Genomic DNA, 21,785 nt, shown 5'->3' with positions numbered 1-21,785 from the left:
AAACTGATGGACAAGAGGTATTAAACTCCAGCTGTAACCACCTCTACCTAGTAAACCTAGTGAGTAAAGAAGAACCTCTTCCCCTCAGAAAGACTCCAACATACTCTTAACTTGATAAAGCAAATCTAGACCTTTTTTATTTTTTATTTTTTAAACAATTTGCCAAGACTGGAATGAGAGATAAATAGAAGGCACAACAATTTTGCTTTTTTTTTTATACAAATACAAACTAAACATGAAAAAACTCCCTATTTCAATAAAAAAATTTCACAAGTTCAGGAAAAGTGTTTTAAGAGTCAAGTTCTAGACATTTAAAACCTATCCCACAATCCAAAATTTTAGAGTGGTAAAACAGTAGCTCGAATTCCTTTCCGTGATCACGTATCAAATGAAAAAAAGGTTCTATGGATACCCATTATTCCACTTTTACAGCGCCACAAAGAGAAAGGTCAATGTCAATTTTTCAAGTGGCAGTATCTCCAGACCAGAGAATGTTCATATGACCCTCAGAGAATAAATCAATAGCTTTGTTTTTCTGCCCTTGAAATACTTGCCAAGTACTATGTTTTCCTACAGGCTCTTGAACGCATGCACGTGAAATATTATTCCACTGACTGAAATGCACCCAAATTCAGTAGAAAGGGGGAGAAAAAAAATAAAGAGACACTCCTTTAGGAAAAACCACTGGTACCAAAAAACAATCCAGTCCGTAAGTTTGAGGCAAACAAGAAAATTCAGTTCTTTTCTTTTTAAAATCCACTTTTCCTAAAACGTTGTTCCACAAAGCTGGAATCTGGGACAAGGACTAGAAAAAATAAATCACAAAAACCATAACACAAACAAAAAGGGGCCAAAATAGTATCAAACGTAGCAGTCTATGACAGGCTAGGGCCACATTCCAAGATACCCAAGGCTGAAATTCACAAATCTGCAGGAAAAAGGGTTTGCGCCACCATGTCAACATCCGTGATGCATTCACTGGCGTTGCCCGATCCCCCTTCCAGCTCCAAATCCTGGCTTCTGGGACATTCCTCCACGTGGAGGCCCTCGAATCCCACCTCCCAGCCCCCCACGAGTGCCTCCAGGTCCACGTGGTCTGTTATCTCTGCGGTCACCTTCCCTGGCAGCTCGTGTTTTCTTCTCCTCCACATTCAGACGCACCTCTCCCCTGAACATGATGGGCTGCAATGAAAGCAGACAAAGTACTTTCATTAATGGCTCACTAGTAACTCTGCAACGTCAAGCAGACTTCTGCAACCTCATCTCATATCCTCCTCTCCATGAAAGGAAATTAGTGTTTTATTGGTTACTCGAAAATGGTGATAATCAAACTCTGTATCCAGTCTTCTCGCTTCGCTGAAGAAAATATACATAAAAAATGAGTGGCACTTGAAAAGCAAACTTAGGTTTAGCACTGAGCATTCTGACACCTTTCTAAAAGGTGTCCTTTCATTACTATGTGGCAATTCACCATCTGCCACCATGAAGAGTACCAGAAGGTTTTTATGGCATGAAGACCATCAGATCTCCTCTGCCACCTTGCTGCACAAGCCAGTGAAGGTCTTCCACTTATGTCAAGCTCAGTGTTTTAGAACTGCAGTGACAAGTGGTCCCTTGATTGGGAAACACCACAGAAGCAAGAACAGAGAGGAGCAGGACTGTAACATTCAGGAATAAGGACTCACTTCTTTCAGATTATTCCTGCAGTTGCATAACAAACTAGAACATGAAAAATATGATCCATCATTGGTACGGACACGATGGTTCCTCATGAAATGGAAAGCCTAGCCATTCACTTCTACTGAACTGAATACAGAAGTAGAACTGATCTAAGGGTGAGGCACATTGTTCTCCTCATTGCTCCCATCAGCTGTGCTGGACAAAGATCAAAGCATCATGTTTCAGACTTACTACAGACTCCCCTGTAAACTCCTATATTTCACATCAAGTCTATCTTCACTGGCTAGCAGTCTACCAAAGCCTTTTAAACTCATTTATAGTAAACCTTATCCTGAAAAAAGTCTTACTAGGATGGCTCTTCCCTTTCAACCTCTTCTTCTCAACCTCTTCAACAAATAAGAACTTACCTGTCCATAAGCTCAGACTCTCTCTACCTTGCCTTCCTGAAAGCTCAGCAACTTTCCATTGGAATAAATTCACATTCAATAAATTGATACCAGCTACTTCAATGACAAAAGACTCAATCTGTACAAAAACGCTGCACAAGTCTTGGTAATAAGAAGGGAAAGACATCACAAGATGCTCAAGAAAGGCCAAAGGGACCAAGCAGAATCTTTTCTTGTTAGAGTAATCTGAAAAACATTGCCTGTTATTAACAGAACAAGAACCACTGACTAGAAGTGCATTTACCCTGTTGCTAAGGATCTTCTGAACTGGTTCAGGATCATCAAACACCACAAACCCAAAATTGGGGAGCTTTCCACCACTGTTGATGCGCAGTTCAACCACATTGCCAAAGCCTGCAAGAGAAAAGCCAAGTTCTTGGGTCATACATTAGAATGCCCTGTTGACCACAGTGATGGCTGTAACCCCCAAACCCCCAGAGCAGAGCAACGTAACTAACTTACTTTGGAAAAAGTCTTTAAGTTCAGTTTTATCCACATCATGGGGAAGGTTCCCAACAAACAGCTGATGACTGTCTGGGTATCTCACAATCCGTCTAGTTTCCACATCCCCTTGCTCACCCTCACGAACTTGAACAGAAAAATAAAACTTGTTTAAGAAAAGCCAGTCCTCACAACAAACAAAGAGACAAAACAAGCAATGTGCAAAACCAGCACTTTATGAAAGAATCAGAATGCACACTGTTTATCCATTCATATATAAAAATGGTAAGCAATCAACTCTAGCAAGTTTGTACCATTTGCTTTTTGTCACCTGACTGAAGCCAAACACTGGAGTAGAAATAGATACTTAAAATAGGATGCTAGTGAAATTCAGTTCTAAAGCTTGCCAAGACATTCAGACCAAAATCACCCAAAAAGAGATTTTTAAGAGCTTTAATCACCATATTACTTCCCTAAAACCATGAAAAAACAGTTTGTAGCTGCTCTTACTTGGTCTAGGACCCCTCTGTGGTGGGATGCTTGTTCGCTGCTCCCTCACTCGCTGATCCCTCGGAGGTCTCTGAGGTGGGGTCTGAGATTCAGGCTTTGCCTCAGGGCGGGGCTGTGAAATTAAAAAGTGAGTTAGCACAAAAGAATCAGACATGACAGTAGGGTCCAGCTTTTAAGAGCTCATATCAAGTTGTAGATAAAATAAATAGAAAACACAAGGGGAAAAACTTGTGACTAAAATGCCTTTAGCCCATATTGGCTTATATGCTAAAAGCAAACATGTCACCTGACTAATTTCAAAGCCAACCCACTCAGTTACATACAGTAAAGGGCATCTGCCTTAAGTGCAGTGGCAGTTACACAGACTGTACTACACTAACTCATTCACTACCAGGAGGTGGAAAAAGAAAAGTTGCCTGTTTTATTAAGAGGGTGCAATCATTTTAGATGACTGATACATCCAGCACTCACATTAATATTCCCTGGTTTTTCTCCATGAGAAACAATTGCTTCTCAATCCAAAAGCCAAGGATTAACATTTTTATGAAGTCAAAAAACATTCAATTTTAGTCTTAAGTCTGAGAATCCAGATCATAAGCAACAAGACTTCACTCCATTTTTCCACACCTCAGTTTACTGTCAGCTAGTTAAGCATTCCAACTTCTCCAGGTTCTGGATTCCTACCTGTGAGACTGGTACTTTCACAACATGAGGTGGTATTCCCGATACTGGAACAGCTCCACTGGGAGGAAGGTTCTTACTGGTTACTGATGCCCACGAGAAAGTCTTCAAAAAAAATTAAAATATTGTAACTCTACACCACATGCTTTTATTCTCCTGAAATACATTCCTGACCCTACAGCTAACAGACACAGCATAACCACAACAATCTGTAACCTGTCCTTGAAAGTCTAAGATCCAGCCACTAACAGCTCCCCCCCAGTTTCCTTCAAATAATTTAAATTCCTAAGATTTAGTGTAATGAGAGTGGAGCCCCACTTCAACCCTGTTTCTAAGCTCTACGTCGAGTTAAAATAGGACACAGCAGTGACCTAAGAACAAGTATCACATCAAGATTAATGAAAGTGTTTTCTTCCTGAGAACCCATTTGTCTACTTTTGCCTCCCTATACACTGAACAAAAATCCCCAGTAGAAATAGTTCCATTTCACCCATTTTTCTGATTTAGCAAGTTGGTTACAGTCTACTCAGAATTTCAGAAGCTGTTTACAAATAATCTGAGCCTCTCACTGCTGCCAGTTTCCATATCTACACCAAATATACAAAGCCTTACCTTAGCTCCTGATATTTTATTCAAATAGTTACTAGCTAGAATTTCAACCACCTGTTATTGCATAGGAACTAAGGGGAAGGAGGCAACCAGTCATGAGCAGAGTAGTTTTGGTTGGTTGAGGGGGGAGCATTACACAGCATTTAAACACTTTTAATTTCAGATACTTTTCCTCTTGCCAAAGAGAGGATCATGCTGTGTTAAGACAGGAGAGTCAAATATCCTGATGAAATCATCACAGAAAGAGCCATCCACTATCATTACCCTGGAGTCCTCTTGCACTGCAGGAGCTGGATCAGCAGGAGCTGGAGAAGGACTCTTTTCCACACTCTCTTCTGGAGCTGACTCCTCTAACACTGGCTCAGATTTTTCTTCCTGCACCTCTGGTTCAGGTTCCTGTTCAGGTTCTGGCTCTGGCTCAGGCTCTGCCTCTGCAGCAGCCTCTTCCAGGTGTTCCTCAATGTCATTGCTATTGTACAGAACCACAAAAAGAAAGAGAGGTGGCATTGTATTTTATTCTATTACTGGGTGGTAAGGAATGCTACTTGTCCAATACAGCAGTCAGGCACATCACGTGAGAGAGGAAGAACAAGACTAATCTGTCTAAATAAGACCACATTGCAGGGGTGCAAGTTTTTCTTTGTTCACTACAGAGCAGCAACAGCACCACATACACTGAAAATCCAGTGTCTCTGCATTCAGCTGAACAGTTCTTTGGTTTCAGCTGCCCAATAAACAGAAATCTTTTGACTGTCTAAGAGAAAAATAATGAATAGCAATATATCCATTTGACCTGTTCTACAAGCAGTCTGTATTACACAACATCTGACTTCATCTAATAAAATATTACCTGACAGCCTGCTCATAATAAGCACCGGTATCATCAGGAACAGCCTCAGGTGTCTGCTGTCTTTCCTCAGGTTCCTCCCCTTCCTCCTCTGATTCTAAATGAAGTTAGAAAAGAAAAAAATAAACCCCACACATCTTCAGTACTTGGTTCAAACACAAGGCATCTTCCACAACATGCAGGTGAAGTCTCTGCCAAAGACTGCATGGGAAGTACCATCAAGGTGTGGCATGCAACAGATATTTCCTTGTATTTCTGCTGTCACTTGGTAACCAAGTTTTGACCAAGGTCAAACAATGTTCCAAATACTACAGACAAGCAGATTTATAGCCTACAAATCTGACTACAACTGCTAAAATAAGTCTTACAGGTCTTTTAATAGAAACAAGAATATGCCAGAAAAATAACAATCATCTGCGTGTCACAAATCCTTGCTGGAGTGCAAGGAAAAGTCCTAGAGGAACATGAAACTTCATGCTGATCTACCATCTCCAGCCAGAAGATTTCCTCTAGTCTGGGAATGGAGTATTGACACAGACCCAGAAACAAATACTGGTAGAATAATCAAAAAAATTCCTCCTACTTACCCTCTGGAGGCTCAGTGTCAGAGTCACCAAAAACCTCATCTTGGTAGCGGAAGATATCATTGTGGACATAAAACTTGTTTGCAACAGAACCCTAGAAACCAATGAAAGAGAAACCAGTTAAATTACATCAATTGCAGTAATTTAAAACCTGCAATAATGAGAAAAACAGTTTGAACAAGTTACCCTTTTACATTAATCTAAGCTTGCTCCGTTCAATAAAATGTATTTTGGGGGGCTGAAAAAAATGCCTCACACTAGCAAGTCAAATCTGCACAGAACAATGGGAAAAATCATATCCATGCTTTTAATTCTAATAGCTTGTAACACTGAGAAAGTGGAAGTAAGAGCTTTCTGGGGTCTCAAGTATCAATGCTTATCTCCAAGTCACACTGAAAAATGAAGTCATCTTGCAATACTCCTTTTTCCCAGCATAATTTTCAATTATGTGAACTGTTTTGTTCAAAAAAGGTGTCTAGTTAAGAAGCCTCCTCAAATGCTAAATGAGCCCTTTGACAGTAAGAAAATCTGGAACCCACATCCTTAAACAACAGGAAGCATTTTCTTCTTCTAGTAGTTCTTTTCAGTAAGAGCATCAGTTGCTAGGAGGGCAAATTAAAGATAAAATAACTTTAAAATGCTTAAGAAAAAATTTGCATTGCACATACCTAGTAGCCAAAAGCTAGGATTACAAGTCTAATTATGACAAGCAAGATTAATGTGCAACCATACAGAAGCAGTGTCATTTCTTAAGGAATTTGCAGAACATTACTGCTCCATTTTGGGGCAACCTTCCCAGTCTAACCCTTCAGGGTCCAACACTGAACCAGACAAGCTTCATTAACCCTGACATGGTATTAGAAGCTCTTTAACAACACTAGCACTCAACACAGCATACCTCAGGTGCAAGGACAAATGTTTGCATGAATCTGCGCACGGGCTGCATGTTATTGGAGAGCTCTCCCATCACCTGGACAACAACTCCATCATTGAGAGTAGCATGGGCATCCACATGGCGAATCTTTGTGTGGCAATCCTTGAAGTTCAATGACAGCACCTTCTTGTGGATATCCTAACAGAAGAGCCGTGTACAGGTTACATTGCAGAAGCCATTTCTGCTGAGTTAGCAGCTTTCAAAGAAAGCAAAACCAAACCACTTTCAGGATACGTTCCCTAGTTCTAGAGAAAAAGCTTGGCAGCATGATCTTTAAGTTTGCTTCGCAAGCAATTATACATTATGAACTTTTAATAAAGGAAGCACAGCTTGCCTAACTATGCCTGTTCACAGTTAAGATTTTCTATCCCCATTTTTTACAGAAAGCACTCGGGAAAAGAGGCATGAATCCCAGCTGGATACCTGTCTCTTCTGAACCACAAAGGTGACAATAAAGAAGGAAAGAACATTTAAGTTTTTTTCAAGTACTTACAGATTGTCCATAGACTGCATCAGCTGGTTTTCCATTGGAATCCAAGCCACCATGTACGTAGGAAGAGTTCTTTCCATAAAACCTATTGGAAAGAAATATTTTAACACTAAGCTTTGTTATGTAAGAACACTGAGCCCCTACGTTAGAGTGCACTATGAATAGCATGACTTGGAAGCAATTTTTCTGTCTGAATTATTGGAATACAGCCACAAAATTCCATAATCTGTTAGTGATTTGGGGACAGTGAGATTTGATTGAAGAGGAAAATGCAAAGTTCTCCTGTGTAAGCTGTAATATTCAGATATCAGCCACCCAAACACTAATAGATAAAATTAAAGTCTCAGAGGAGCTCAATGATCCAATCCCACTCTCTTTCTGTACAGTGTCCCTAAAGCAACACAGTACCCTGAACATCCCAGATACTCAAGGCTTCCCCACAAGTCCTAATTTAAAGCTTGAGTAAGAAGCAATGATACTGGAGATTTTACTTTGCTGCACATTCATGGTTTCTGATTTTCCCTTAAGAAAGAGCTGCTGGTATGACTACTGAGACATACCAATCCACAGAATCATGCATAATTGTTTTTCCCCCAGTCAGGAAGCAATATATCAAGACATAACTACAAAAACATTTAAATAAATAACATTTATCCAACTTTAATTTGTATTGATTACAACTAGAAGTAAAAATTCATTTTTTATTTACATTTCTTTTTTTTTGCTTAGAATACATATGTAGCAGCATTTCAACAGCAACCAGAGTAGATATTTAAAGAATTCCTGCAGTCTTTATTCTTCATTTTTTATCCCAGCTGCTCAAAACTGAAAGCAAACTACACCCAGAGTCTGTCTTGAGTAAATCAGATTTTTAAGTGTTCAGATTCAGCAAGCCAAGCCATGGTAATAAGCTTATTCACCAACTTTAACATGCACTTTAAGAAACTCACACAGTAAAACAGATCATAAAGTGAAGTGGAGCTTTACCTGTGCAAATAGTCAGGTGCTTGGTTCAGCAGAGTATAGTACTGCCTCACGAATTCCCGCCCGACCAGCAGGGGACTTGGCTTCTCCATCACCATTTCTTTGGTCAACTGAAAACTGGAAAAAAAATTTAAAAAAAAATAAATCAAGATGTCCACAAACATGAGCATTTTGCATTGCTGTTCACATGCTGACAGCATAAGCCACATAATCACAGTGAAAGCACGCACCAAGACCCATTAGCTGTTTTACCACAGTAAGCAGTTCAACCAATGTGCTTTCAGAGTCTTTGATGCTGAGGAGAGGATCACTGGGTACCAAACCAGCGGTGGGAGAGGCTGCATAGCATGGGAAATTATCTTATGCCAGCAATTAACCATCCTACATACCCTCAATAAAAAGCTGGTGGCAAGCAAGTATGGCTCTTCAAGAGGATTTGCTAAGTAGCTAAGTCATTTACAGTCGATCCAAATTCTACTTACCTCATTTGACTTCACAATCAGAATTAAAAGTCAGATGTTCTAAGGCAAAGCCTGTGTGTATTAGGGACATTTTTAAAAGGTCAGAACAAGTCCAATCTGCTTTTATCAGCAGCACAACACTCCTCGCTTGCGAGTGACAAGCGCTGCAGAGGAATATCGGATTATATTCAAATGACTGTGCTACAGGCAAGCACAGACTGCTCTTCCCTTGCTTCCACCTAACCCAGCAAGTTACCTCTCATTTAAACCCAGACCACCAGTCAAATGAACAGCATCAGCCAAACCTAGACCTAGGGACTAATCACTGTATGTACCTCCTACCCAATTTCCATGGATCTATAAGACAGAAAAAGGAAGTATTTGTAGGTAGATGATACATTACATGTATCCTCACTCCAGGTCAGGCAAAACCAAAGCATGACCCTGTGTTTCATTGCTTTCAAATACTCATACACACTGCTCAGACTCATTAAAAATAGGTTCAAACTGGTAGGAAGAAAAGTTATATCACAGCATATTCTTGCTACCTAATACAGGAAAAAAAAAAAGTAGCTTTTTGCTTCATATTCAATTATACAAACAGATAGCAGAATGGGTGCTCAGCAGACAGTTTTGCCGTTGATGTATCACAGACTATATATTTCCTCCAACTATTCAGGCCCAGTAGTGTTGACAGTAAAGAGCTACCACAAGTGTTATCTGCAGCAAGTCAAGCAGATGTTAAACCAAAAGGGCATTTAAAGACCACATGTGGCAACTGAAAGAACTTTCTCTCCATTACTGAGCCCTAGGCCCCTTACCTGTACAACCCTTTCCCAAACATATGGTATGCAAATTCAATAAGCACCTACTTCAGGTGTGCTGTGCAAATCAAAACCAACACACTACCAACTTGTGCCTTCTAAAAATAAATTCAGGAGTCATCATTTACTTCTCTGCTTTTATTTAAGACTGCACGATTCTAAACAGCTCCAAGAAGTGGCAGCACCAACAAAGTAATTCAAACTAAGTAATATTCTAGCACAGAGGAATCCAGATGGAGTCTGCAAAGTTCATGCCTAGACAGTTCTGCTAGGATAAGCTTTCTCCTGTCACTACACATAAGAACATCCTACACCCTGGCTAAACAGAGTTGCCCACAACTATCATCTGAACAAAGCAAGAAGGAAAGAGACTGCCTCTCCCAAGTATTAGTAATAGGACTTGTTCCAGTTCATCCAAGGATCTTCTTTGACACTTCCGCTACCTTTGCTGAATTTCAGAAAAGAAGTCCTTTAAATGTCAAGAACTGACAATAGAGTATAGTTTCAAAAGACAGTGATGACCTGCCAGATTAGTGTTATTACAGTGACAGTTTGAGATGCACACCACACACAGGCCTGCAAAGGAAGTTACAACCACATGGCCTGCAGGATATACTAGGAACGCAAAACAGAAGCTTCAAACCCCAAGGAAAAGAACATACAAAAAAAGATGACATGGAAGCTGGTATTTTGGATGAAGCTAAGTCCAAATCAACCTGTCAAATCCTTTATATCTCAAGCAGTGGTCTAAGACTCAACATACTGTAATCAAAAGACACAGGACAATGGTTAACCATATTGGCAGAACATACTGATAATACATTTGAGAAGGTGACGACACCCAAACTCCCAGCAACAGTCAGCATGCACTGCATCCAGCTTAGCTGTAGATAAAATGCACAAATTCCTACCCTGGCAGGTATGCAGTGTGAGGTTCAAAACAGAAGATAACTAGAATGCTATTAATACAACAAGTTTTGCATACATTGATGTGCTTTCCTCTGCTTTTAACACAACCACACACACACTTCTTTTCCACTTTGGAAGTTTAAAAATAAATGCAAAGCTTACCCATTCTACTTTTAAATGCACTTTTTCCAAGTTTAACCAAAGGAAAAAACTTGACAGGCTCCAGAGAATGAGTACACGATTGTCTTCTTTCTCAGTAGGAAGGGCATGCATCACCACCATACAAGGAAATATTACTTGCATGATAACATGCAGAAGGGATGAGACCAAACATGAACTAGAACTGAAAAAGGCTTTCAGTACATTCAGAATCCTTCAGCTGTTTGAGGATATTTTCAAGAGCTAACTGGGCAGAACAAAGATAGTCCATGGTCAGGGCTAGCCCACAGGAAGTGCTCAGATTCTGTTTTCACTTTTGGAACCATCCAATACTTGTGGTTTTGAAGAAGCCTTTGAACTGTAAGTGTAATATATTACAGAGACAGATGTCCAAGACTGAGCACAGTTTGAAGTGACAAAAACCTCAAAGATATGAGCTTGTTTGCCTCCTAACACATGTTAAATGCCCACAAAATACAAACAGACAATAAGAAAAAAAACCACAGGTAAAGTAAGGCTCAATTGTGGTAACCACTGCTAATTTCCTCATTTGCTTCCTGTCAAGCACTTGGGAAGCTCTAATAATTCCAAGGGGCAAGACCTTAAAGCCCTGTAGAAATGGCAGACAAGTAAGACCTGCACATCTAGATCCAGCAGGCTTAACTGACAATGCAAGACTGAAATCCCCCACAACAGTTAAAAACTTCCTCTGTGCTGCGAGCTGACAGTGAGAAAGCTGTATCCCCCAAGATCACTGTTTGGAGTATAACAAGCGCTGTATACAAAGAGCATACACATGTGGCTTGTTCACTTTTTCAGGAGGTGCATTTAATTTCTTTGTAAAGCCCAGCTTCCCCTGGAATACAAGCTTATTCCTACAAGTGTCAATAGGCAAGTTTTCTACTCAATTCTGTTAAGTGCTGAATCAGGCTCCTTTGAGAATTATTTTCAATTGCTTCCAGAATATAAATGTACAAAGCTTGACATTCTCATGGTAAACTGTTACATGTAGCACTCAAATCTCAACAGCTCATGGACCAAAAGCTCCATCAGATTTCTCTTCTTCAGTCAAAGAGTTCTCTTCTGAGCTGTCCCAATGCTGCACTGAAGACATACTGAAGTGGCTTGTGCTGATCATGTATGTGTCATATTTACATGCTAAAAATCTAAATACTTCCCTACTGCTAAGGGTGAAAAAAACATATCAGAATTCTTAATGTGGAAAGAGGAATAGCAGAGTGCCCAGTCCTCATTAAGCAGATCTGAAAAGAAATGGGGAAAACCTTTACATGACCTAATCAGAGGACAGCAATCTGTTTTTACTCCTGCTGCACCTGCTGCTATACTGCCAGTTGCCATCTGTTCTTATTCTCAGCCAGCACAACCTGAATTATGGAAGCCAAGCATCTCCAGAGATCTGCTCCTTACGACTCATAATCAATTCATTACTCCACTATTCCTTGACCTAAGAATAACAGTAAATATTTTATACTGCATTTCTACTGCACAGAGCATAATAGCACCAAATGCTTGAACTGTCACTGCGTCACTCCTGATAGAAGCTTATCCACACATTTATGTCAAGTGAGATAATGATGAAAGGGTGAAAATTGACAGGAAAAGCTGAAAATCAGATTAAGATTCATTCATAAACACACATTCCTATTATTCCCTATAAGTAAAACAAATTGAATAATTCAAATTATAACCAATATACCAGAACAACACTACAACATAACTGCACCCTTTCCTTAAGCCAAGAGACTTACTGGAAGACAAATACCTTCTTTACAGTGGTTATCACCTGGCTGATGGAAAATTCCACCATCTGTCACAACACTCCTACTTGACATCAAATGAATGCTAGGCACTGAATTTTGAAAGTACAGTTATGTAAATTAGAACCATTTATGTAAATTCCATAAGAGCAAATTTAGGTTTAGGCCCACAAAACCTAGTAGCATATTAGCATTCAGAAAAACAAGACTTAAAGAATATTCAACAGCTAGCATTGGTTAGTGTTTCCTCACCAAATTGTTCCACAGTGAAAGTGAACTGACCATTGCTGCCTCAACTTTTTTTTTTGTTTTAATCAGACAAGAAGATTAGTCTACTATTAACTAGTCTAACTACACAAACACAACTCTGACAGTACAACTGATGTGCCCCCCCGGTAAAGATGTGTTTGTCTTCTACACCAGAATGTCAATTTTTTCATGCAACTCTACTCCATCATTCTGTTATCAATCCATTCCTTAACATAAAAAGCCTTTTTGAAAATTTAAGAAACACCCAGAGAAGCTCACATGAAGAAGTGTCTGTACCTAAGCACATCACACTACAAAGCAGGCCAACAGCAATTTTGCTGGGCATTAAAGGCCTGGTCAATAGTTAATAGGATTGCATAATGAAGTGTCATTTGGCATTTCTCCAAGTTGCTTAGCAACAGGTGATCATGTTTAAAGCCACAAACCATTTATCAATATGGAGTAACCAGCACTAGAAGCAGTTAAAATTGCTGCTTTGGCCAAGAAAAAAGTAGTCAGCACAAATTAAATTATGACAAATACTCCTTAGATGGCTTCAACAGGTATGATATAGATTAAAAGTTAAACAAAACAGCAAAACAACTCAAATTAATCCCAACTCTCCAAACATTTAACCACACTAGCATTTGCTGATGACTAAGCAAAAAAAAAAACAGCACAAAAAAGCTTAGCTAGTACCTGTGTGAACTAAGATACAAAACATTACAGAGTGAGCAATGAAACAAACAAGCTAAACCTGCATTGCTAGGCAAATCCCACTGTCCATCTCAACTGGGGATTTATATTGCTACACCAGTATGCTGTCAAGTAGGAAGATTAAGTTAAAACTTTTCAAGGAAATGCATATTTAAAACACTCCAAGATACCAGATACACCGAGATGTAAGATACCCTTCTTATTTTAATACAGCCTCAACTTTGAGGGAAAAAAAAAAGACTTCCTTGTTGACCCCAAGCCTAAATTAGAAAGTGCTGAAAAGCACTTCAACTAGATGGGCAACAGAAGTCTCAAAACACTGATCTTCTTTAAAAAAAAACAAAACCACAAAAAAAACAGTTCTCATTGCTTGCTTCCTACTTGCAGTAGACAGTATCACAGAAAATAGTGTCACTACAATACAGGCTGCTTGTTATACAGAAGCCATTGCAGACAGTGTCTGCTTGTACCTAGAGTTCAACTTTTCTGTATTTTGACAGATTTGAAGGGAAAGCATGTATCTGAATGAAGTGATCTTAAAGGTACTACTGTTTCACAGGAGGCAAGACACTCAGCTTTCAGGCTCTGGCTTCCGAGTGATGGGATAACTTATCAAATGAATTACGAAATATTTAAAGATCAAATTGGAACAAGCTGTGAGGTTACCAGCAATCAACTCTTAGTAGTATCTCCCGAGATTAAAATGGTCCTTAAGATACACACATTCAATAAGAACTTTCAGAATCAGGCACTCCTCAACTGAGATCAGAGCAGTGTGAAGCGCTAGATACACCATGCAGACAGAAGTCTTTACTAATAATCTTCAAAATCAACATCTAATAAAACAGGGATCTAGATTCTCACACCACAGCTGTTTCTCACTCACTACAGCAAATAGTATCTACTGTATGACAACCACACAACCTATGAAGACAGGCAGTGCCCAGGTTCAGAAGGTACTCCAGGTGTTATGAGGAGCTAGATTTAAAAAAAGTAATCATGCAACCGGAATGCTGCATCCTTGAGCAAACAGCTTTCTCTGTACTTCATTATCCTGATGCTGCAGAAAGGCACAGCAATGCCTGAACCCCTTTCTGAAGCACTTTGAGACATACTGATGAGGGACACTACAGAAAAGCAAGACATTACACCAACATACAAAGAAATCAAATTAGAAGCTCAACTATTTTCTAATCAAAGTATCAAAGCAATCAACCCAAATCTAAGCAATAGAAAAACATTTTCATTACAAGATTAAAAAATAATACAGAATTACATTCAACACTGCCCATGCTAGTACTGAAAAACCCCTCTGGTTGCCAGTGGCAGATGGGAAGCCTTACTGAGCAGCAATGCACAGCCCTTTGAACACTGCAAGAATACAAATAAACAAACCACAAATTGCTGCAGAAGAGCTGTCATCCTTGAAGTTAGCCTGTGTTTTTGCTAACAAACCTAAGTGTGATCCACAAGTTCGGGAATACGATGGAGTCTGCCAGTCTGTAGACAAAATTAAGTGCTTCTCGCATTGTTTAGCTCTGCCAACCAGGCAAAAGAACTGAAGATTTCTACTGCTATTACTTGGAATCTAAAAGAACAGGGACCATTCCAGACAAAAAATTTCTAGAGCATTAAACTGATAAGCAGTGAAACAGAATACAAAAAACACTACCTAAAGTGTAAATTAAGCTAGCTGAGACCAGCAGCTATACCTGCACAGTAAGAAATGTTCATCTGGTGAAGGAAAGACATACTTAGGTACTATTCCTGTACTTGAGAGCCAGAAGGTTCACCTACTGTCTAAGGGCAAACAGCAAATTAGGTAGGTCCTGTTTAAAAGGGAATGGAAAAAAAGGACCTAAACTAGAAGAATATTAAAAATATTGTATTAAAGGTGATATCACAAGTTTCTCACCAAGCCTTTTTTGTTCGACTCTCCCTTAAAAATACTGCCTTTGCCAAGTGTTGGGCCTATTCTGGTGTGGATTTGGGGTGTTGTGTTTTGTTTGGGCATTTTTGCATTCTTCCTTTTTAAAGTTGTCTTAACTGGCTTCCAAATATCTACTTTGTATCACATAATCACCTCTTCTGTTCAGCAACACAAAAACTAGTAATACAAAGAGGAGGGGAATAGCATTTCTGCACAAACACCATAAGCATTTGAGTCCCTGATTAGAATTAGCAGCAAGAAACAGGTTTTATTGTAAGTTAATGTTTGTACCAGGGGTCCTATCCCGTTACCCAGCAAGGGTCACCTTTCAGTAGCCAAATATCTGAATTCTCCTTAGTGCAGCTAAGATGTTTAGCATTACTTTTTGGAAAGTTCTACTGTACTGTGTCACAGGAGAGAAGTTCTCAAACTGAGTCGATACATATCTAAGTTCTCAGGTTACAGATTAGTGCACAGAATTTCACATGCAGTTTATTACTTCCTTTTCTTTCAATAATGCACACTATAGATTTGTGATAGGGGAAGAGAAATTTTTTCTCATTCTCAAAATGTTTCAGTATAGCTTTGCAACTCTCAACAAGCCGGAAGTTTCCTGCTCATTAAACAAAGGAGATACAGAACAGGCAATGTGGAAGCTCTAAAACTAAATATACAAATTTCCTATTACTTAAACTTTATTACCTAAATAAAAAAAATCCTAAAGGACCAACTTAGCTTAATCTCTGGTACTTTTAGATGCCCTAAAGGCAAGAAGAGAGCCCTGGATTCATAGCTACTTTGCTAAATTCCTCCTGTGGCAGGACTCTGCCATTAGCATTCTTGCACAGAGTTGCAGAAGTACAACAGCTCAATCCCTGTTTGAAGATTTTTCATTAAACAACTTTACCTGCAATAGGTTGTTACACAGGTCAATATTTTTATTTTTGAAGCACATATAGACAATTTGATCATCCTGCAGTAACAGCTGCTTCCAAGACACAATAGTCTGTACACACACTAATTCCTTTTGCACATTTCCAAAAGTACAGTTCCCAATTGCTGCAAAGCTGTAGCCATGCATGTCAAACAGCTCCAGAATGTATAGAACATGCCCTCTCTCCTTTCAATACTAGAACAGTTCTGAGGGTTGCTCATATCCTGCTTCAGTTTAAGACAGAAAAGCTGGAAGTAATATTGCCACTGAAAAATAGTTAAGGAAAGCTGCTGTGGACTGACCTAGTGTAACATTAAGCTAAGATGATCTGCCCTGAGCCTAACTAGTAATGCCTCGTATTGTCATGAAAAGATAACTATGCTACATTAAGCATTACAGGGGAGGAAAAAAAAGGCCCTTGTGATTTGACAGAAGTCCAAAATTAACTCCTCTCAAAACTCAGAGCCTTGAGAAGTCACAGAAATATTCCTACCCATTTTTATTTTAAATAATCCTAAATCAGATTCTCCAAAACAGGCTCTCTCCTACACCTGGGTGAAGGACCTCCTAATTTCTAACTGAACCTCTTCCAACCTCATTTACCCTACAATTAGAATAAAAGTTTTCCTGTAAAATTATATTTTAACCACGCATATTTCATCCTAAAGGGTGGCAAGATAGTGCTAGTCTGAATGGTTTGCTTACTTTGTTTTTAAATGAAAAATAACAGTCAGCTTTATGCCTACACTACTCTCCAGACTGCTTCACAATAAAGCAGTTACTTGGATCCTGTGATTTTGCCATTAGAACAGGTTTTGTTTTGACAGCCAAGAGCTGCTCCAACAACTCAATGAAGTTGGCAGCAGGTCCAGTCATCTCTTCTTAGGTCTGCAATTTTTCCATTTGGCTCCACTGCAGATTCTTAAAGGAAAAAAGAAAAGTTACTCATAAGCAGTCAGAAGAGGTAGATTAGAACACCTAGCTACAGACACTACAGTGAAATTTGAGCTCACTCCCTCTTGGATTCAAATCACCACAACTAAGATTTAACAAAATTTTCTACATGCCAAAACATCAGATACCTGTGAAGGAAGGCAACTCTCACCTCTACCCATTTTAGCCACAGAAGACTCTTCACCTTCGTACAACGATGGGACCTTAGTGCTTAAGACTGATCCACCATGGCACTGTTACAGTTAGACTCTTGAAAACAAAACAGAAACTCAGCCTACTAGCAGTCGTAAGTGAAAGGAGAAAACAGGTCAGGTCAATACAGCAGAAAATGGAAGATGACCACCAGCATTTTAGAATGCAGTATTTCACAGTTGTCTCAGCAAGGCAACAATTAATAACATTATTTATACATAACTGACAGTCCCAAACCTTCTAGCTCTGAAAGCAATAATCCAGCAGCTACACCCTTCTGAAAGAGGTCCTAACTCAATATAGCAAAACTAGGACCTCAGACTAGTAAAATATTCACTGCTTGCAAAGTTTCAGGGATTCTTCTAGAGTAGCTGAAGATAAGAGTTTAAATTCTTTAAATTTTTTTTTAATTACTCAATGAGGTAACTCAAGATTATCAAGTCTATTAGCAACTTCAGCAAGAAGTTTATTACTTTAACTCTGGAGATTTCATACAGGCACCAACAAAAAAGTATCCAATCTTGTAGACAAAACTATCACTTTCACCTCTGGTTTGTTGCAAGCACAGCAAGCTACAGACAGCACAATAACTAGCACCACCCCATCAGAGCCCTGCTCTACTTTGATTTCCTCTTTGACTCTTCATTTATCACATTACTTAGACAAAAAGATCCAAGTTCTAATATTAAAAACTAATCAATTCAAATGTTTCCTAACTCAAAGAGGCCACTTACGCCAATCTTATGAGATTACAAATACTACTGTTATGAACAGAAATATTAATATGTACACATCTTTATTTTACTTTCATTAAAACGTGTTCCTGTATGTTCACCTTACAAATAGCAAGGAGAAAAAGAAAACACTAGCTTTGTGGACCAACCAAGAGTTTGCTGTTTCATCAGCTGCATAAAGATTTCATATTTAAAATTAAGAAGTTCAAACTTACAACATCAACATTGGTGTTGCTATTATGCTGTTGTGCCAGGAGCAAAATGAGCAGTAAAGCAGTGGTCTTATAATCACAGTACAAAGAAGTCTTCTTGCATGTTTCTGCTGTTTCTTGGACTGCAAATGCAAAGAATCCTATGGAAGATCCTGGTATTTACACCTGACCCACACAAAGGAAATCTCTGTCCACCAGGTCTTCTACCCTAACTTTAATTAAGTTTTCTACCTCTCAACTTAAGGAGATCACACTTAAAAGAATACAACCTAGCAAAAAGAGACAGTTGCCTAAATCACACAAGTCAAGAATTGCAGACCACTATTTAACATCTGACATATACAAGGTTGTTTTTAAAAGACGATTTTCAAAATATTTACACTTTTAAATAAGATACACAGTAGCAAAGATTCCAATGTTTATTTGATTGGGGTTTTTTAAGAGATTTAGTACAATCACACCCTCTAGCATGTTTTTACACAGTCTTTCAGGTGAACTGGTCCCTGAAACACAGGATGCTAAAAAAAAAGTTGAGAGATCTTCATCATAAAGATGTTCTGTGGTTATTAGGATGCAAGAGTTTAAGCACATCAGTATTTACAGCTGGCCTTCAATTTAGCAATGGATCCCACCCACCAAGCTTTTTTTTTTAAGCTACTCAGAACTTCACAACATGAAGTAATATACTGATTCTAACATCCCAAGAAAAGGTGAGTTCAGTTCACAAGATCATAGAAGTATCACTGAACTATCCTCTCAGCAAGATGAGTAGGGAGTTTCAGAGAGGGAATAAGAAAAGTGAAAACTTAATCAAAGACAAAGCTTCAGAAAAGGTTTGAAATGCAGGTTTTGTCTGTCAACTTCTGCACTCCCTTCTCTTTACAAGGCCAATCTAAAAAGTCTTGTTAGCTGAAAAAAAAAAATCAATCACACACACACCACGCTTGATTTATGGCACCTGGAAGCATTATTAGCTTTCAGAGCTTGAGAGCAGAGCCCACATTTTCTAGAGCTGTCACTCCCGGCTGTGAGAGCCCTGGCTAGACAAAAATAGCATCCACTGGAATCATGGCGGCTTGCTGCAAATGCTGCTTGCAACCAATTGTGAAAAAATACCATCATTTTCTTTGTAAAGAATATTTACTACATACATGCAACCCTTAACACAAAAGGTCACCAAGCAATTCCGTTGAGAATTAGGAACATATTAGATCATCCAGATCAAGACTAAACTGTACCTGAATGATGCATAAAGCTTTTTCTCTGGTTTTCCTCTGGCAAGTATACCTAGGGCCTTACAAGATTTATACCAGCACTACTCCGCATTTAAATCTCGGCTTAACCTCGGATCCAGCGAAGGTCATGCGGTAAGTCAGGGCAAGATACGTGCTCTCCTCCTGCTGAAGTTAGGACTTCCTTCATTTATACACTTTGAGCAAGGGAGACACCCTAGATGTGATACACCGGGACGGACGACCTCGCTAAGTATGCATCCAGTATCACATTACTCCCTCGATCTAGAGCTACAACTAGCTACTGAAAAGGGCTACACGCCAGGAATTGGGTCGTCTCATACCTAACCCGCGCCCTCCTCAAAAAAAAAAACCCACCAAAAACCAACACGCAAAACCAGCAAATAAAAATCCAGCAGAGTCTGTAAAGCCGAGAACAAAGCTCTCGGCTCCACATCTCGCCTCGCACAATGAAGGCCGATGAACGGCCGCTTCCTCTCCCCATCCCACCCCCCCACCCCGCGAATTACGCTCCCCTCTCAGCAAGTGCTGCCCGAGCACCGCACCGCGGGGCCCCGCGCCCGCCTCGGAAGCCTCCGAGGGCGCCGCGAAGCGCGGAGGTTGTTCCCTCCCGAGGGCCCCGCCGCAGAGCCCCGCAGGGGGCTGCGAGAGCCCGGGCACCGCCTCGGACGGGAGGGCGCTCTCTACAAAGCGTGGCCGGCACCGGGGCAGCGGGAGCCGCCGCGGCGCCGAGAACACGGGGGGGCACCGGCAGCCCCCTCCCCCACCAGACCGCGGCCTACCGGGGAGGGCAGAGCGGGGTGGGGGGGAAGCGCCGCAGGCCCGGCCCGCTGCGTGCGACCCGCAGCCATCCCCAGAGGGAAGAGGCGCAGGCGAGCGGCTCCCGCCCGTCCCCTGCAGCCGCAGCCCTTCCCCTCACCTGCGGGCGGAGCGGGACGGGAGCGGGAGGCGTCGCTTCACCACAGGCCGGCCCGGCTGACGAGAAGCACCTCACGCAACGGCGTGCTCTGCCGCCGGCTACATATATCCGGCGCGCAGCCTACCCTGGCGGGAGGGGGACTAGCCAATCAGAGAACGGCGGCCGCCCGCACTCGGATGCTGATTGGACTACAGAGGGAAAAGGGGCGGGCAGATGGCCGAGTGACAGCTCAGTCGACCAACCACGTGGCCTGGCTCGGCAGGGCTGTAGGAGTGATGGACACCGAGGAAAACCAATGGGCGGCGGCGCTCCCGCTGTGGGGGCGGGACAAGCCCTCCCCGTAGCCAATAGGACGACGCTCTCCGCGCCGCGAGGCTCGAAGGGCGGGACAGGCCCGACGCCGGCGTATGGTTGAGCCGCAGAGCAGCGCCCTTGAGAAGGCGCTGGTAAACCCCGTTATGGGGGGGCGGGCCCGCCGGGCGGCACCGAGCGCGGCGGCCAATGGGAGGGCGCGGCGGGCCGTGACGTCAGGGCTCCCCGGGCGCCCTTAAAGGGCCGGGCGGGGGGCGCAGCACCGCCCCCTGCTGGCGGGAAGGGGACGGCGCCCAAGATGGCGGCGGCGGGGGATGGCGGGTCATTGTGCTGCCTCCCCCAGCAACGTGGCCCCGGCCTCCGGCGGGGGGAGCTGCAGCCTCATGACAGTGGGCTTCCCCTTTGATGGCTGCGCTTCCTCCAGCTTCCGTCGCCTTCTCTGCACCACAGGTGCTCACTGAGGCTGGGGCAGCCACGTTCCTGGCACAACTGACCCACTCATCTGAGAGAAACCACGAGTGAGGCGAATAAAAGGAGCTTTTCGTGCTACAGGGCTCCTTCGAGGGGCTGCAGCCACCCCCAGCAGAAACAGGCCTGGCTGCAGTGGTCACCACCTCTGGGCTGAAGAAACATGGGCTGGCTTCCCCTGCCCATCCCCAGGAGGCCCAGCCAAAGCCAGGCAGCTCGTACAGCTGCTTTTCCCTCGCAGCTTCTGAGCAAAGCAGACAAGCAGATCACCTGCCCCGGAGGAAAGACACGCCAAGCAAGGGCATTTTCTAACCCACCTTGCAAAGCCCAGGTAGTCCTGCAAAGGAGGAGAAAGGCCTGTGAACTTTGGTTCACAGAACCTTCCCCACCAGCAGGTGCTGGTCCAGAAAGCCCAATGAGAGCAGGAGGGAAAGAGAGCAGACAGTGGTCTGAGCCAGCCAGCTCCCAGAAGGCCATAGCTTTCCATTTGTTCGTGTTACATCCCATCCCAAATCTGTCTATGATGTGAAGAAGCCAGAGATACATTTCACCCTAGGAAAGTTACTTCCTCCCC

The 21,785-nt window shown here is 41.6% G+C and overlaps 1 protein-coding gene across 2 annotated transcripts; it reads right to left on the bottom strand.

The window, feature by feature from the left end:
* Window positions 1–111: 111 nt before the first annotated feature.
* Window positions 112–20,532, bottom strand: G3BP1 (G3BP stress granule assembly factor 1). 2 transcript variants are annotated; one of them, XM_051631021.1, is made up of 12 exons: window positions 20,432–20,532; window positions 8,210–8,323; window positions 7,226–7,307; window positions 6,697–6,870; window positions 5,802–5,892; window positions 5,218–5,311; window positions 4,632–4,836; window positions 3,762–3,863; window positions 3,078–3,189; window positions 2,589–2,714; window positions 2,371–2,501; window positions 112–1,182 (listed from the first exon to the last, which is right to left on the bottom strand). In XM_051631021.1, exons 2-12 carry the CDS (start codon window positions 8,302–8,304, stop codon window positions 976–978), a joined length of 1,419 nt encoding a protein of 472 aa, XP_051486981.1. In that variant the 5' UTR covers window positions 8,305–8,323; window positions 20,432–20,532; the 3' UTR covers window positions 112–975. The 2 variants fall into 2 exon arrangements, with proteins under 2 accessions (XP_051486981.1, XP_051486982.1); XM_051631022.1 differs by having other exon boundaries at window positions 2,371–2,480; window positions 20,432–20,524.
* Between the last annotated feature and the right edge of the window lie 1,253 nt (window positions 20,533–21,785).

This window comes from Apus apus, chromosome 13, assembly GCF_020740795.1.
Source record: "Apus apus isolate bApuApu2 chromosome 13, bApuApu2.pri.cur, whole genome shotgun sequence".
Classification (NCBI taxonomy): Eukaryota; Metazoa; Chordata; class Aves; order Apodiformes; family Apodidae; genus Apus; species Apus apus.
Note: the sequence above shows the minus strand (reverse complement) of the source record. Positions and strands in the feature narration are given on the sequence as shown.

What these genes read in the sequence shown, in the direction of transcription:
- G3BP1 (XM_051631021.1), bottom strand. Translation starts at nt 8,304, where the DNA reads ATGGTGATGGAGAAGCCAAGTCCCCTGCTGGTCGGGCGGGAATTCGTG. An exon ending in CAGTGCAAGAGGACTCCAGG is followed by an intron (nt 3,864 to 4,631) that starts GTAATGATAGTG and finishes TTTTTTTTGAAG; the next exon opens with ACTTTCTCGTGGGCATCAGT. An exon ending in TGAAAGTACCAGTCTCACAG is followed by an intron (nt 3,190 to 3,761) that starts GTAGGAATCCAG and finishes TTAATTTCACAG; the next exon opens with CCCCGCCCTGAGGCAAAGCC.